The sequence below is a fragment of the Perca flavescens genome, chromosome 20, assembly GCF_004354835.1.
Source record: "Perca flavescens isolate YP-PL-M2 chromosome 20, PFLA_1.0, whole genome shotgun sequence".
Classification (NCBI taxonomy): Eukaryota; Metazoa; Chordata; class Actinopteri; order Perciformes; family Percidae; genus Perca; species Perca flavescens.
This window is the reverse complement of record NC_041350.1, coordinates 8450798-8465406: the sequence shown is the minus strand read 5'-3', so window position 1 is coordinate 8465406 and position 14609 is coordinate 8450798. Positions and strand designations below refer to the sequence as shown.

General features: G+C 40.4%; 1 protein-coding gene across 14 annotated transcripts in view; it reads left to right on the top strand.

The window, feature by feature from the left end:
• The window catches only part of LOC114546579 (CAP-Gly domain-containing linker protein 4), a 92453-nt gene extending 78122 nt beyond the window's left edge, over positions 1–14331 (top strand). For 11 of the 14 annotated variants that reach the window (XM_028565445.1, XM_028565449.1, XM_028565453.1 and 8 more), the window contains 4 exons: positions 3262–3385; positions 11804–11868; positions 12012–12090; positions 12415–14331. In XM_028565445.1, coding sequence (XP_028421246.1) covers positions 3262–3385; positions 11804–11868; positions 12012–12090; positions 12415–12781 — 635 coding nt within the window. In that variant the 3' untranslated portion in view covers positions 12782–14331. Of the gene's footprint in view, positions 1–3261; positions 3386–4248; positions 4384–11803; positions 11869–12011; positions 12091–12414 lie in introns of those variants that run through there. The other 3 variants (XM_028565444.1, XM_028565456.1, XM_028565457.1) reach the window with 3 other exon arrangements.
• The last annotated feature ends 278 nt before the right edge of the window (positions 14332–14609 follow it).

Genomic DNA, 14609 nt, shown 5'->3' with positions numbered 1-14609 from the left:
ATTCCCACAATAAAGAACATGTCCAAGAAGACCAAACTACTCTCTGGAAAAGGTTATCAGTGTTGGGTATATGGTACTTAGGGTTTAGGAAAAACCTAACCTAAAAACCTTCATGGCATATCAAATATTTGTTATTGATTTTGGTAAATCATGGCTGTCCTTTCGGTTTTCAGGACCGACATAAATAATTACAATTACTGCAGTTTCCCTAAATACATCCTGGACTTTTAAATTGGATGGCAAACTGGTGAGCTGGTGCTTTCTGAAAAAATGATGGTGATAGCACAGCTTAACTTACCTTGTTGCCATTAAAGGGTTAAAATAAGTGAGGTATCTTTTATTTATTTAGATAATCAAACCAAGGATGGGCTCTCCTGAAACATAACCAAAGAAAGCTTATGGCTGACTATTAACTTAAACGCCTAGAGAATAAAGACTTAGTGGACATGTTTATGTTCAACATTGTGACATGAATGAAGGAATGATCAGGATCAGGGATTGTTTTGTCTCCAAATGTATAACTTGCATTGTTGCCTCAGGTTGATACTGTACATCAATCTCTATTTACAATATACAATTTCTATTCTATCTTTTTGTAGCAAGAAATGTTAAAATAGTTTGCAGAATTATGAAAACTTTTGTGCAGTATAATTATTGTAGAATGAGTTAAAAGGGGAGAAATGTATACAAGAAAGCTCTATTAAGCTCCTCTTTTTCAACATGCATAAGCTGCATTGCAAACTCAGTCACAAGTCATTGCAGTGGCAAACCTTGAGTTGGACAGTAGATACTAGAGGTCGACCGATATGGGTTTTCTCAGGCCGATGCCGATCTTTTGAAATTAGGGTCGGCCGATGGCCGATATATGCTGCTGATTATTTTTGGCCGATATTTGGCCAATATTTGCTTGTTTTTAACCTCTATTTGAAAGATAAAATTTAACACTAATAAGTACTTAAGATACACAAAATTTCTCAACAAAAACATTTATTGAACACTTGAACACCAGTCTGCACTTGTATACTTACATTAAACATGTATAATGTAAAAATATATATTGTATAAATAAACAAAACTGGTAGGTAAGAAAGAGAGAGAGAGAAAGAAAGAGAGAGAAAATAAACTTAACTTTGTCAAATAAACTTTTCAAAGAAAAGAGAAAGTTTAGTGCACTTAGCAGCATTTATCAAACATCTGAGAACAATAAAATAAATTAACCATTTTAACAATAGTAGTGCTGACACACAGTAGCAACCAGCAGCATTTCTTTGTTTTGGTGTTGGCTGGGTGAAGCGCTGCCATAAGGGGGTGGTTTTCTTTTCAGCCATCAGACTTAATGACTAAAAAAGGGGGAAAATACAAGGTTAAGTTAGTATTTTTGTATAGTATCTTCTACAAGTCATTTTATAGATAGGTATAGATATAAAATCTAACATTTGTTTTATAAATCAGCTAATAATTCAGTTCATTGTAAGTGATACAAGGCTAAAAACGTTTCTATCATCTTCCCAAAAACTGTCCTGAAACATGTATTTTTGGTTTGTTTTGTTTGTTGACAAAGTCAAATGGAAAAAACCTAATTATCGCAAAAGGGGGAAAAACAACTTTAGGCCATATGGTCAAAATTAAATGATTTAATAATAATGTAATAACTATAACTGTAACTGTATTTCACTAGTAAATTGCTGTTGAACAACAAAAACAACCACCATGGCAAAAGGGTATTTTACAACAACTTTGAATGCACCACGACGCACCGTCTGTGTTGTTCTTCAGACAAGTAGACAACGGCAACATTAACTGCTGTTGGATCCTATACAGTGAAATAAATCACACTTTACACCGTTTAGCTGTCAGCATTTTAATCGTGTTTAATCCATTTGCTAGCTAACGGTAGGCTAACATTAGCTGCTGACGAGTGTAATGTTAACTAGCGTCACATGCTGCGATGTTTCTGTTATTCTAACATTCGTTTTCGAGCATCAGAGAGCAACGCAGGCATATCAGTGGCACCGAAATGATTCACAGAAATCCGCGTTGCTATTCGGTCCGGTAGATACGGGTCGTTAAGGCACAGGGGCCATATTAGCAGCGGGTCTACTCTGTACCAACCCTAGCAACGACGCTAGCAAAGCAAAGCCAGTCCTTCACTAGCCTATGGTGCGGTGGTCTCTTTTAACTACAACTTCTTTCTCTGCATTGAGTTGACAACCGTCTCAAATATAGACACACAAACAGAACAAATAATAAAAGTCTCAGATCCACTGTCTGTGATTGCAAAATTCTAGCTAAATTATTGTGACATGACAGCATGACATGACAGCTATCAATATCCAAAGTAGCCGAACGTCATGTCTATTCATGTTTTTTTCTCGAAGTTGGCAGTAACATGTCATACGTTTTTCATTAAATATATAGGACTTATAAGAATTGAATCCTTACCGTTTTCTCCGAGGAACAGCTCCTTCCTTAGGCACTGGGTGAGGTCTGTGAGGTCTGCTCACTCTGCTGGTGATTGACTCTCGGGGCAGCGTGCGTCGAACACGTGTTCCACAACAACAACACCACCAGGCTGCCCGCAGATGCGCCTGCCTATTAATCGGCTTGATATTGGCCGATGCCGATTATGTAAAAAATGCCAAAAAATCGGCCTACCGATTAATCGGTCGTCCTCTAGTAGATACTATATAAGATGAGAAAGCTGCTGCTGAGCAAGAGCCAGACAGAAAACCGCTCACGGTACTTTTAGGCAGTAGTTCGGCCCAGGCGTCATTCATGTTTGAATAAGTACTAACATATCTCACACCCCAGGATCATGTTTTAAGGGGATTTCAGTTGTAGGTTTCCTTTTGATACTCCTTTGATACTTAAATCAGTGCTAGCAATCCCCTGTTATCTCAGCCTCAGTGTGTTGGGGATGGTGTCTTTATATCAAAAGCAGCTCTTCTTGCTGAACAATTCACAGTAAATTGATTTATTTTTTACATTTTGTCTATTTCCTAATGTGGCACATGCATCTAATGATGCAACACCCATTTGGAAGCTATATTTTCATGCAACAGCTGATAGCTTTTCTGTGTACAGTTTGGTTACTACAGTGCAGAAAACGTAATTGTCTTAACACACCTAATTTTTACAGCTGCCAACATTGAAGACTTAAATCTTTTTTAATGTGGCTCTCTTCTAGTAGGAGATATGCGATTATCCGTCAATGGTCCCTTGAAAGTTGTTTTGATTTCTGGTCTCTTTCTGTCCGTGCAGGCCTCTGGTTGGGCATTGAACTGGACAAGCCAAGTGGTAAGAATGATGGATCAGTGGGAGGAGTGAGGTACTTCAGCTGCCCACCAAAACATGGTGTCTTTGCTCCTCCGTCTCGTGTGCAAAGGTGAGTGCAGAACCTTTTCAAGTAGCTTGTATTTTCACTAATGGTGACTTATCGTCCCTAGTAATGGATTTTTGCAAGTGGTAACCCAGAGAAGCAAAAACAGATTTGGTATGTTCAGAGCAGATTTTTAAAGAATTTGGCAATATGCTCTCAAAAACCCAGAGTTTGTTTCATTTCCCTCATCAATACATCCGATGACACTAATGAGCTCTTTTGACAGTGTCATTTCCGCCAGTGTTGACATATTTCATTTTGCCCTCTGTGTGGCAAACAGTCCTCTGTGCTTGTGATTAAAGTTAGTCCGAGTTGTCAAATGTGAAACCTGGGGCCCTAGCCCAGCACGACTCGTCATTTTAATGTGGCACCTAGTTATGAGCCAAACGCCATCGTCCCTGCCTTTTACATATGCATTATGGATAATGAATATGTGTATGTCATTGTTTTAGGTGAGATATTTAAAGAAGTTCTGTTTTCACAAAAGAGTTTGGAATATATAAGAGAATACCTTCAAGATGTTGCATGCATTAACCTTTTAAGTACATGGAAGCATTATTTTTATTGATAGTAATTACAAGTATTAGAAGAGTGAGGTCAATTCTGTTATTTTTGCTCTCCTGAAAACATTTGGGTTTGACATCAAAATATGAATATGAGACGAGTTATCAGCATTTCAGCTTTTATTTCCAGATATTTACATCTAGATCTGTAAACAACTTGGCACCTTTTCGTTTGAAACCACCCATTTTTCAAGTGAGCAAAATTATTGGAACATGTGACTGATGGATGTTTCTTTTTGCCAAGGTGTGTCCTGTTCCATTGATTATTCAAACCATAAACCACTCTAAATGTCTACTCTGTTTCAGCTTTGGGTTTCGCTTGTGCAGACTGCATTTAGAGTTAAAAAGGTGTAACCAGAAAATCAGAGTCAGAGAATGGGCGTGCGAAGCTATGGGAGAAGGCTTTTTGTGTTGACACTGACAGTGGCATGTACTATATGATGTGCATCGGTTTTGAGACTAATTAAATGCCATTATTATCAAGTGCTGCTGAGGTTTTATCTGTCAAGTGAAGCAAAGGCATGTAAGTGGAGTGGCTTTTATGAAAAAGCCACTCTGATGTCTAATGATGATGACAGAACAGATATACTACTTATATTTTACTCAATACAGCTGTCTATGCAGGCTGGCCATCTTTTCGGCTTCCATACTTTTCTTCCTTTTTCCACACATAACTACAGTGATTGTGTGTTCAGCTCTGAGTGCTGCCAAAACACAGGTGACCTATACAGCAATACTGTGCCTGAATGCATCTTGTATAGACCCTGACAGAGGACTGTAGCTGCTGCTCTGCTAATGTGCTGTTTTCACTATGCAGCCTGCGTAGACATTGTGTAAGGCTTTAATGGCATTGTTCAAAGGGTCGGACCACAGATCTGATGTTAAAGTAGCCATAATGTTTCATCTGGTCAAAATACTGTCTCTAGTGTTATACTGTGTGGAGTGGCTAAACGGAACCACTGAATATTTTCTTTTGTAGAACTAGTGCCACTTAAGTTCAAGACAAGTCTGTGAAATTTTGATTAGTAATCTTCTCTGTGAGAAAGTGACACTGAAGCAGTGTTTTGTGTTTGAGATAGGGACCAGTCAATCTTACACTAGTGGGAGTTCTATTGAAAAGATCCTCTCAGCTAAAATACACTTGTCTCTTGAGGTGTTTAATCAGCCTCTTATAAGCTCTCTGATGTATGCAATCTGGTCTGGTCATGCAAGTATTTCTTGGCTAAACATATAATTACAGTAAACATTGGCATGCAGAACCAGAATGCAGGATAACCTGGATTATACACTTTCACTTTGGTGTGTTTTTGAACACAGCCGAGATGTCTGTAATAATGTATAATAAAAACCTGTCTTAAAACTTGAGTTTTAGAAAAATGCGATGGTTCAGTGATGTGGAAATATTTATGGATTTGTGAATACATTTCACAATTGTCAAATACTGTTGAAACATTGTGATTACAAATTAAAACGGAAACGTTTTCTCATTTATTTTTTTTATATCCAAGCAGATGTTTGCTAGATTTTGCACATCAGTTGCTATTTTGCTTGTATTTCCCACAGAAATTACTTCCAGTGAGTATCACAAATTGAAAAGAAATGAGCTGTACTTAATGTGTGTGTGTGTGTGTGTGTGTGTGTGTGTGTGTGTGTGTGTGTGTGTGTGTGTGTGTGTGTGTGTGTGTGTGTGTGTGTGTGTGTGTGTGTGTGTGTGTGTGTGTGTGTGGTGAATTCCTGCTTCAGTGTATGGACATATTGTGCTGTCGATTCTTAAAAAAAACAAAGATGCAGTGGGCAATATTAGAGCCCTATTATAGTAATGTAAAACCAGCCAATTAAATAAATCCACAGTTGGCACTTTGCCTACTTTCCTTTCCTATTAATCACACTGTTGTATAGATTTGGGCCAACATTAACTGTTGTCAGCTGGACTGGTTGTGTCAGAAATACTGATGGGAGACTCATTAAAGGAAAAGCCAAAATAACCTGTCCTGATAAAGTAAACCTCAACACTCCCGAATAGAGTTGCCTCATACATACAAACCTGTTGTAGTCCAATCTATGTTTTTCCAGTACAAACCGCATAATAATGCATTATATAAACAGCAGTCAGTATACACAAATGTCTAACTCATTTCCACAGCATGCGCAACGGCTGTGGACCGGCTCCGCTGCGTGTCTGCTGCGTGCTCCGCTGTCCGTCAATACCCACCAGGTCCGGATTTTTTGCGGAACGGCTGCGGCCGTAACTGACAACTGTAGTCATGAGGACCCACAAGTTCTCGTGAATTCACGTAGAATATAACCACAAAACCAACAACAGTTAGTTTCCATCCAGAGGAGTAGAGGGGAAACGTCTCTGTGCTGTGTTTTCAAGGTGTAATGCAGGGAAATATGATCCGCCGTGAGCACGGTGTATTTTATTTTGAAAATTAACCGGATATTTATTTTGTTTCTGTGCTCGACATCCTGTCCCGCACTATCTGCCGTGTGCTGAATTGCTGCGGAGCTCTCCGGCGTCCGGCAAAAATAAAAGCTCTGCGTATCTGCTGCGGAGGGCTGCGGACCGCCGGAGCTGTGCCGGAGTCGGAATGCAGCCGTTATGCAACCAGTGGAAATGCACACATTGACTTTAATGGAAACCTAATGACTCCGCCGCCATTTTGGAGCCGTTCCGCATCTGGTGGAAATCCCTGGTTACTGTTGTGTGGCATTACTCAGCTGAGGCAGTGTTAGGACAAATAACCTTTTAAAGGGAAACTTCACCGATTAGCATTAAGCTTTGTATCAGTAGAACCCCGGTAGTATTTTTGAATGACCATGCTTCCCTCCCTCATGTCCCCCTGAGAGGGGAGATCTCTGTATTGAGGGTCTGAAAAAAAACCCGCAAAATGACGATTTTTGCGTCATCTGAGGCTTTTTTGCCCAGAGGCAAAAGACTACAGCCTGTATTCATTGTGTATTAGGAGCCACTTCCGCATAGCCCAAAGGGGGTTGGACTGTCAGCTTTTTCCGGAGATTGCCGAGGAAAAAACGAGTGTCAGCCATCTTGAATCCTCGCTTAGCTTCTCAGCAGGAGCAGAAACTGTTCATCCCGACGGAAATTTTGGGATGCAAGCTTTTATTTTGAAAAGTAGACGGGACGGCATGATATGGGACGCTCCAGGCTGCAGCCATACAGTCTTGGAAATTTTAGAACAACAATTATGTGCATTCAAACCACGTGTACCACCGGGATACATTGGAACACATCGGAGAATATGCAGGACACTTTATTACGGACGCAATACTCCACACACTACGCAAGCTTTGCCTGCACGGAGACCAGCGGCGGTGCTCAATTCCTCTGGCCGGTAAAATGACCTCATCAGTGGGGAGCGTTGAATGAGTGTGCCGGTGGAAAGCTAACGCTAGCCAGCCATCTGTTCACCAATCGTGCTTGCAAGTGTCCGCTCATTAAACAAACTGGAAGAAACTGAAGAAAATATCACAATACGGTCGGTCAAATGCCTGAAAGATGAGTTTATGTTTATCTATAGAGCTACCTGTCGAGCCGCTCGTGATCGACGAGTTATGCTTTCAGAGACGGTGAGAGGGTTTTTTATTTTATTTTTTAAATGTCACAAATGTGAGAACATTTCTTCATGAGCAATACCAGGCACATTCCCCCGGCTTCAGGTATGCTTTGAGTATTACCGGCAATTTCCACTGGATGCTGAACGGATGCGGAACGTCTCCGGAACGTAAACGGAGTCATTAGGTTTCCATTAAAGTCAATGTGTGTATTTCCACTGACTGCGGAACGTCTGCGTCCCGACTCCGTCCCAGTTCCGTCAGTCCGCAGCAGATACGCAGAGCTTCTATTTTTGACGGACGACGGAGAGCTCCGCAGCAATTCAGCACACGGCAGATAGTGCGGGACAGGAAGTCGAGCACAGAAACAAAATAAATATCCGGTTAATTTTCAAAATAAAATACACCGTGCTCACGGCGGATCATATTTCCCTGTACTACACCTTGAAAACACAGCACATAGTCGTTTCCCCTCTAGTCCTCTGAATGGAAACAAACTGTTGTTGGTTTTGTGGTTATAATCTACGTGAATTCGCGAGAACTTGTGGGTCCTTGTGACTACAGCTGTCAGTCACGGCCGCAGCCGTTCCGCAACAAATCCGGACCTGGTGGGGATTGACGGACGGCGGAGCACGCAGCAGACACGCAGCGGAGCCGGTCCGCAGCGGTTACGCATGCAGTGGAAATCCCCGGTTACAGACCCGTCCGTCGCTTTGTGTCCACTCTCTCAGAGGTGAGCAGCGCGGCTGGTAAGTGTAGCAACTTCAGTTAATTGTAGTGGACTCGCTCTGATGTGGGCAGTGACGCGGTGCGTCCGTGCTCTACCTCTGATGAAGAGCAGCGTACAGCCGCCTCTACACTTTGTCAGAGACCCAAATGGGTCTCTGTGTCTGTCTATCAGCAGAGCAATAACATGCACAGCAGACTATATTACAACTCTCCAAATTTCGGAGAACACAGATGGGAGGAGGTTTATTTTGAATGTGCACAAAGTTGTAAAAAAAAATCTGATGTAACACATCTGAGCTATTGAAGTCCAGGGGTTTATAAATTAATTAAAATGACTTAATGTATGATTCACATGAATAAGTGCCACATGCACATTTACATAGATTTACTTCCCCAGAAAAAGACTCAAAAGAGGAGGGAAGAGTAAATTATTGACTCAGCAGACATGACGTTAAAATAGAAAAAGTTGATGTACTAGACTAGAGAATAGTTGAAGTAATACAGAATGCCTGAGGGCCTTATTTTTATATATTTTCAATTGTTTCCAGCATTAATTGATGTAGAAAAGGGTAGAAATAGAAAAATCCAGTGTTTAATGCTCAAAATTATGTCTCCTCACAAAATCTGGAAACAAAACCGATGCCATTTGGTTGCCAGGCCATGCAGCTGTGACTGGTCCAGATGTTTGTGCCAGCTCACCTCTGTGCATCTCTAAATGTAACTGTAAATAATACATTAAATGTTTCATAAAATGAAAAAATAGTCTTTCTTTTTCCAAAAGAATTACATTAAGTGGGGCACAGAGGACAAGGGCCAAACATTACTGGGCCTTGGCACAAAAAAAAGTTTGAGAAAGGCTATAACACATGCACAAAATGAGCCATGTTGTGTCTTTTGTCTTGCTGTTGGTATTTTTCAGTCTAGTTTCTGCTGGACCTTTTGGTGGGGAGAGGCCTTGTTTGAAGAATGATTTTCCCTCACTGCCTAATCTAATGACATTTGGTCTTTGGCCACCAGTCCCCTTGGTACCCAAAAAATGGTTATTTCTATTTATTTAGTTTTAAAGGATTAGAATGTATGTAAATCAGTGGTTCTCATTCTTTAGAATTTCAGTGGTCCTAGTAGATCCCTTTGGTAGACCAATGTTAATTTAACTTTGGGTCCCTGGTCCCTACACTGAGAAGTGTGTGTGTGTGTGTGTGTGTGTCACCACAGACGCAAATCTTCTCAGCTGTTGCTACTGTCATATGCTGCACTGTCTCTTCATGTAGCACATTATGTTTGGCACATTGTATGGGTCACTTCTTATATCATAACAAGGTAATACAATGTGTATCATCAAGTGATGACTGATTAACAGTAATGTAAATGCTAAATGCCCTAATACCTGTTGAGACTACAACAATGCAAATTTTGCAGTTTTGCACATATCATGTAAGACTCGATTTCTCCATTTCTTTGCACAAAACTCTCCAGAAAGTGCCATTTAATGGTTTATTTTCAAAAAAAATCCCGGGGGAGCATACCCCCGGACCCCCCTAGGGAGAACCCCACCACATAACAAATCACAATTTAAACCCTGACAGTAATGATGCTGAATGAGCCAAAGACATTTGCTTTGTACGTAGAAAAACTTTGGATTCGCCCCACCAAATCTCACTCCAAGGTTTGGGGAAAAGTTGGCAGCTCTGTAAATGTGTAACACCACTTGAGCCACAATGAAACGTTTTTTCGTGTATATGGTTGAAATGACAATAAAACACACTTGTTGAGTTGATCGTCTCACTGTCTGTCTGTAAAGGGCAGGCGTGGCTTGGGAGTGGCCTCATACAGCAGCAAAGCAAGTGCATTCTGGGATTTGGTGTCTTTCATCCATATCTTGGCCTAGAAGGCACCAATTTCAATTTTCTTTTCACATTTCTACTACATAAGTGACCCAATTTAAAGATATATTCAGCTTTCCAGCGGGGAAATTTCCCTTTAAGTGTCCTCAACCAAAACTATCATGGCCATGTGTATAGCTGAATTAGTAGAACAACAACATGGGGCCATCTTTGGTGCCAAATATGTTTTCTCTTTCATTCAAGATTCAGATTAAAGGAGTTTTCATGGTTTGCTAAATGATGTACTTAGCATAACTTAAATTTGGACGGTGGTGTTTGGATGTAGGCGTGCAGTGGGTTGTTAAACCTTTTTCTTCTTCTTACAGTTCTGTTTTACAGCTACTGTATTTGCCCTGTTCTCACGTATGTTATGCAAACATGAGAAAATACTCCCACATGGCAACCATTTTGACCTGTTCAAAAAGTGCATTAACAAAGGCAAATTGCATGAGAGGCCACAATATTTCTGTACATCAGATTGGGCTTGCACAACAAAAGAGTCTTGACTTAACAGATGTATCAATTGCCAAGATGACTATTTATGGAGATCATTTAATCCTGGGCATATGAAAACACTTGTCTGACATACAAATTCACAAGCTACAAAGTTATTCACTGCCAGACATTGTTTTTGCCCACATTTTCTACAAGTGAATAACAACTGACTTTTTTTATTAGAGGGCACATTAATAGCACAATGCCTCAAGTGTAAAATTTCATAACTGAATAAAAGCCATTACAGTTTACAAAGCAGTTGACATCAATATGGGTTGTGTTTATTTCAAAGGAGCGAGTTTCTTCAGATTAGAGGGATTGCTGGGTAAATTAACACATTCCACCTTTTATACCTAGGTATAATTAGTCTCTTCACCTTCCACTGCTGCATGTGCTTCATCTAGATGCAGATGCACTATTCAGAGGAGAGATTTCCTCTTCTCTTCCAGTCTTTCTTTTATCCCACTGTTTTCGTCTTCCACAAGATAAAATCTGCTTTTTAGAAAGTCAGCTCCTGGGTTTTCTTGCCATGCCCTATGCATGTCCCTTTCCTTTTTTTCCTAATTAACCCCAAGGCACATGGTGTGCTCATCTCAGCACATGGTTTCCTTCCTTCCATCCAGCAACTTGTTTCTCCTTCTCTTTTCTTTTGTCAGTAGCTATCATAACACATTAGGAAAACAGTTTTTCTTATGCCCCCCGCCTTTTTTGTTTCTCTATTTCTCCCTTTTAGAAAACAAGAAATGCCTTTTTGCTCATTCCTCGACATTGGCAGCCTCCCTCTTTATGGGTTTCAGAACTCTAACAGTATTATAGTCACATAGTGGCTTAGGAAAACATCAATAACAAGACAGGCACTCTTGTGCAGGCAGCAGAAAGGTTCTTCCCCCCCCGACCCCCCTTGTTGCTGTTGTCAGAGGGGGCCATCATCAGATTCAAGCCCATTTAACTCATTCATTTTTTTTCTTTAAAATGTTACAGATAGGTGGCGTTATTTAATAAATTTTCAAATCTACATTAATTCTCTGTTGATTATATTAAGTATGATTGAGCATAAGTCAACTTGTACAGTAGGTTGTCTCATAAAACCCAATGAAGAAACAACAAGAATTTTTACTAAATTAATAGAGATATATCACCGTGTGTCACTTGCATGTTTCTTTCTCTCTTTTTACTCACAGGATCCATGGATCTGTTGATTGCCTTTCAGAGCTCTCCTCCTCTCGCCTCAGTCATCCTTTCAGCGGTGAGAGTTCTACCTTCATTGCAAGCTTCAACTGACATTTATTTGAGATATGTCTTTGCATATATTATGCTGTGAGTGCTTGTGAAGTCATTCTTATACAAGAATCTATGTGGGAGTACTTGACTCTTGTGATTGCCGTGCAGGGACAATCCGTCGCAGTTTCAGCACATCATCGGCCATCGCCACCCCGAAGGAGACGAGCAGAAGAAGTCCTGTTACCAGGTGTGGCTCTCTTTCCTCTCAGCCCTCACATTTCATCCTCCCAAAGCTTTTCAACTTTATCCTAGGCAGTGGTAGAATAAATACTGATAAGAAGCAGTGGTATTAGTCAGCAAAGGTTCCTCTTTTAAATGGCCAATGCATGATTGTGGTCAGAATGAGAGTGAAAATGGAATTGAAGATCAATCTCTCCAACATTAAGCTGCCATCAATCTTCCACTTACTTTGGAGATGCCCTCTCACACTGTATACCTTTTTTCATAAATCTTCCTTGCTGTATTTTTCTCTGTGTTGCCACAATTCATCCAAAACAAAATACAAAAAAAGAAGTCGCTCCAACCCTCACCGCCGGCGCTGGAACACCCTAACTGGTGGTATCGGCGGTGTTCCCAGGAGCACAGCAGGGTCCGGCCCCTTGCCCAGCTCGGACGGACAGGTCTGCCTCCATGTGGGCATGCAGGTCCTGCTCAGCAGTGCCAATGACATGGCATTCATACGTTACCTGGGCACAGCAGACTTTGCCCCGGGCCTTTGGCTGGGTCTGGAGCTCCGAAGCCCCAAGGGCAAGAATGACGGCTCTGTGGGTGGCCGCCGTTACTTCACCTGTCGACCTGGCTACGGTGTGCTGGTCCGTCCCAGCCGAGTCACCTACCGTGGCATCAACGGTTCACGCTTGGTGAATGAAAACTGCTAAGGACTGTAGAAACCAGAGAGGGGTGTTGGGAGGAACATTTTATGTTTTAACTTTCTCTTTATGATCTATTCAAAGCAAAAGTTTAAAGTTTAAACTTTGCCTTTTTTGCATTGCGCATTATTTTCTGTTCATATAGTTAGTCCTCTAGTTACAGTACAGTAATAAAACCACCTTTTAATAGTTTGAATTTAAATTCTAGATTACATTTTTGGAACAAAATATAGGATGCAAAGAAAGCACTTTAAAAAAAAAAATCATATTAGAATTTGTCTCGGCAGGATACAGGGGAAGAAAGTCTTAAGAAGACAAACACTGCACTACTTTTAATCTGATTGCACTGAGAAACGATATCAATTAAGATGATAGATCAGAATAAGATACACTGGATGGTATGGATGTGCACACATGAAAAACTATTTCTAATTTTCATCACATCAAGTAGAGATTTTTATCGGATAATTTAGGTGGTAACGTAGCCTACTCCAAGCTAACCAAAAGTGTGCATGTATTGTGAATGTGTGCGTCTGTGTGTGCATGTGTGTATTAATTAAGAGCACTTTGAAACAAGAGATGGATTGATTTTTCCAAGGTTGTAATATGGCTTACAGATAATTGATGATGGAAGTTGAGGAAAAACTGGATTTTTACTTTAATATCTATGTGAATTAAACAGGATTTAATTAAGCAGAGACCTCGATCAACCTCCATCAGAACACAACTGCATCAACAAAAGTTGTTTCCTCCTGCATACAGTACATCAGTCTCTGCCGAAGACTGTCCATTAACGCATAAATGATGGTTATTTTGTGCTATGGGCAGCAAATTCCTACCTATTGCTTCTTTTGGCTATGATTCTGTTATGGTTAGTGACAGACTGTTCATCATTAAGGCAGTAATGTCATTTAGTTAGTCTGTTAAACAACACATTGAAGGTTGGATTTTGACAATTGAAAGCCTGATCATAAACCAGACTTGCGCCCTGGATTCAAACCTTTTTTCCTTCTGACTAAGCATCAGCGCTGTCACGTTTTCCATATTTACACCCTGAATGTAGAAAAATCTGAATGTGTGTAATATCAGACCTGACAGCTTTTCAGAACAGTATATCTTTACATTTGAAGACCACATTTCATAGCAGGAAATATTCAATCATCCAGAAGTTTCAAGGATATAGTTTGCTATTTGATTAGAGCCGTCTGGGCAGCTCAGCAGAGAACAAGCCATCGATTGTGCATGGGGAAAACGGGCCCACTATTCAGCAAAACTCATGTACCATCCAATTAAGGTGGTGTGTAGGCCACGACAAGAGCTGTAGAATCTCCTATGGCCTTCTGTCATTGATCTGTCTGGCCAGGCCCCCCTGTGATTGAAAAGCAGTGGTGGTCAGAGCCCAAGGTTGTCTGTAATATCTGCCACAGATACTGAAATGAGTGAGCGCTTTAAAAGCAGTCTTTCCGAATTCCTATTGGAACATTTTAACCCTTGTGTTGTCTTCCCGTCAACCTTGGAAAAAAGGTTGTTTTTTTTGCTTTTTCCAACGTTTTAAATTGTTAAATTTTTCTTCTACACATTTTCAGCGCTTATTTCTACGTCCCATATTTTCTGATATAAAACAAAAATTGAAAACTGGTCAATGTTTGACCTGAAGTCAACACTGGTGGTCCACATTTCAAATCTCATCTTTAGATAAACTCATATTTTGGTGTATTTGCAATCCCAATTGTATTACAGCATGAGTGATTTCAAATTTCATTGATTTGTATGAAAGTCGATTTGCGCTGTGTTCTTGTGGGTAATTGTTTTTCATAAAATTCCTGATGTATATTCG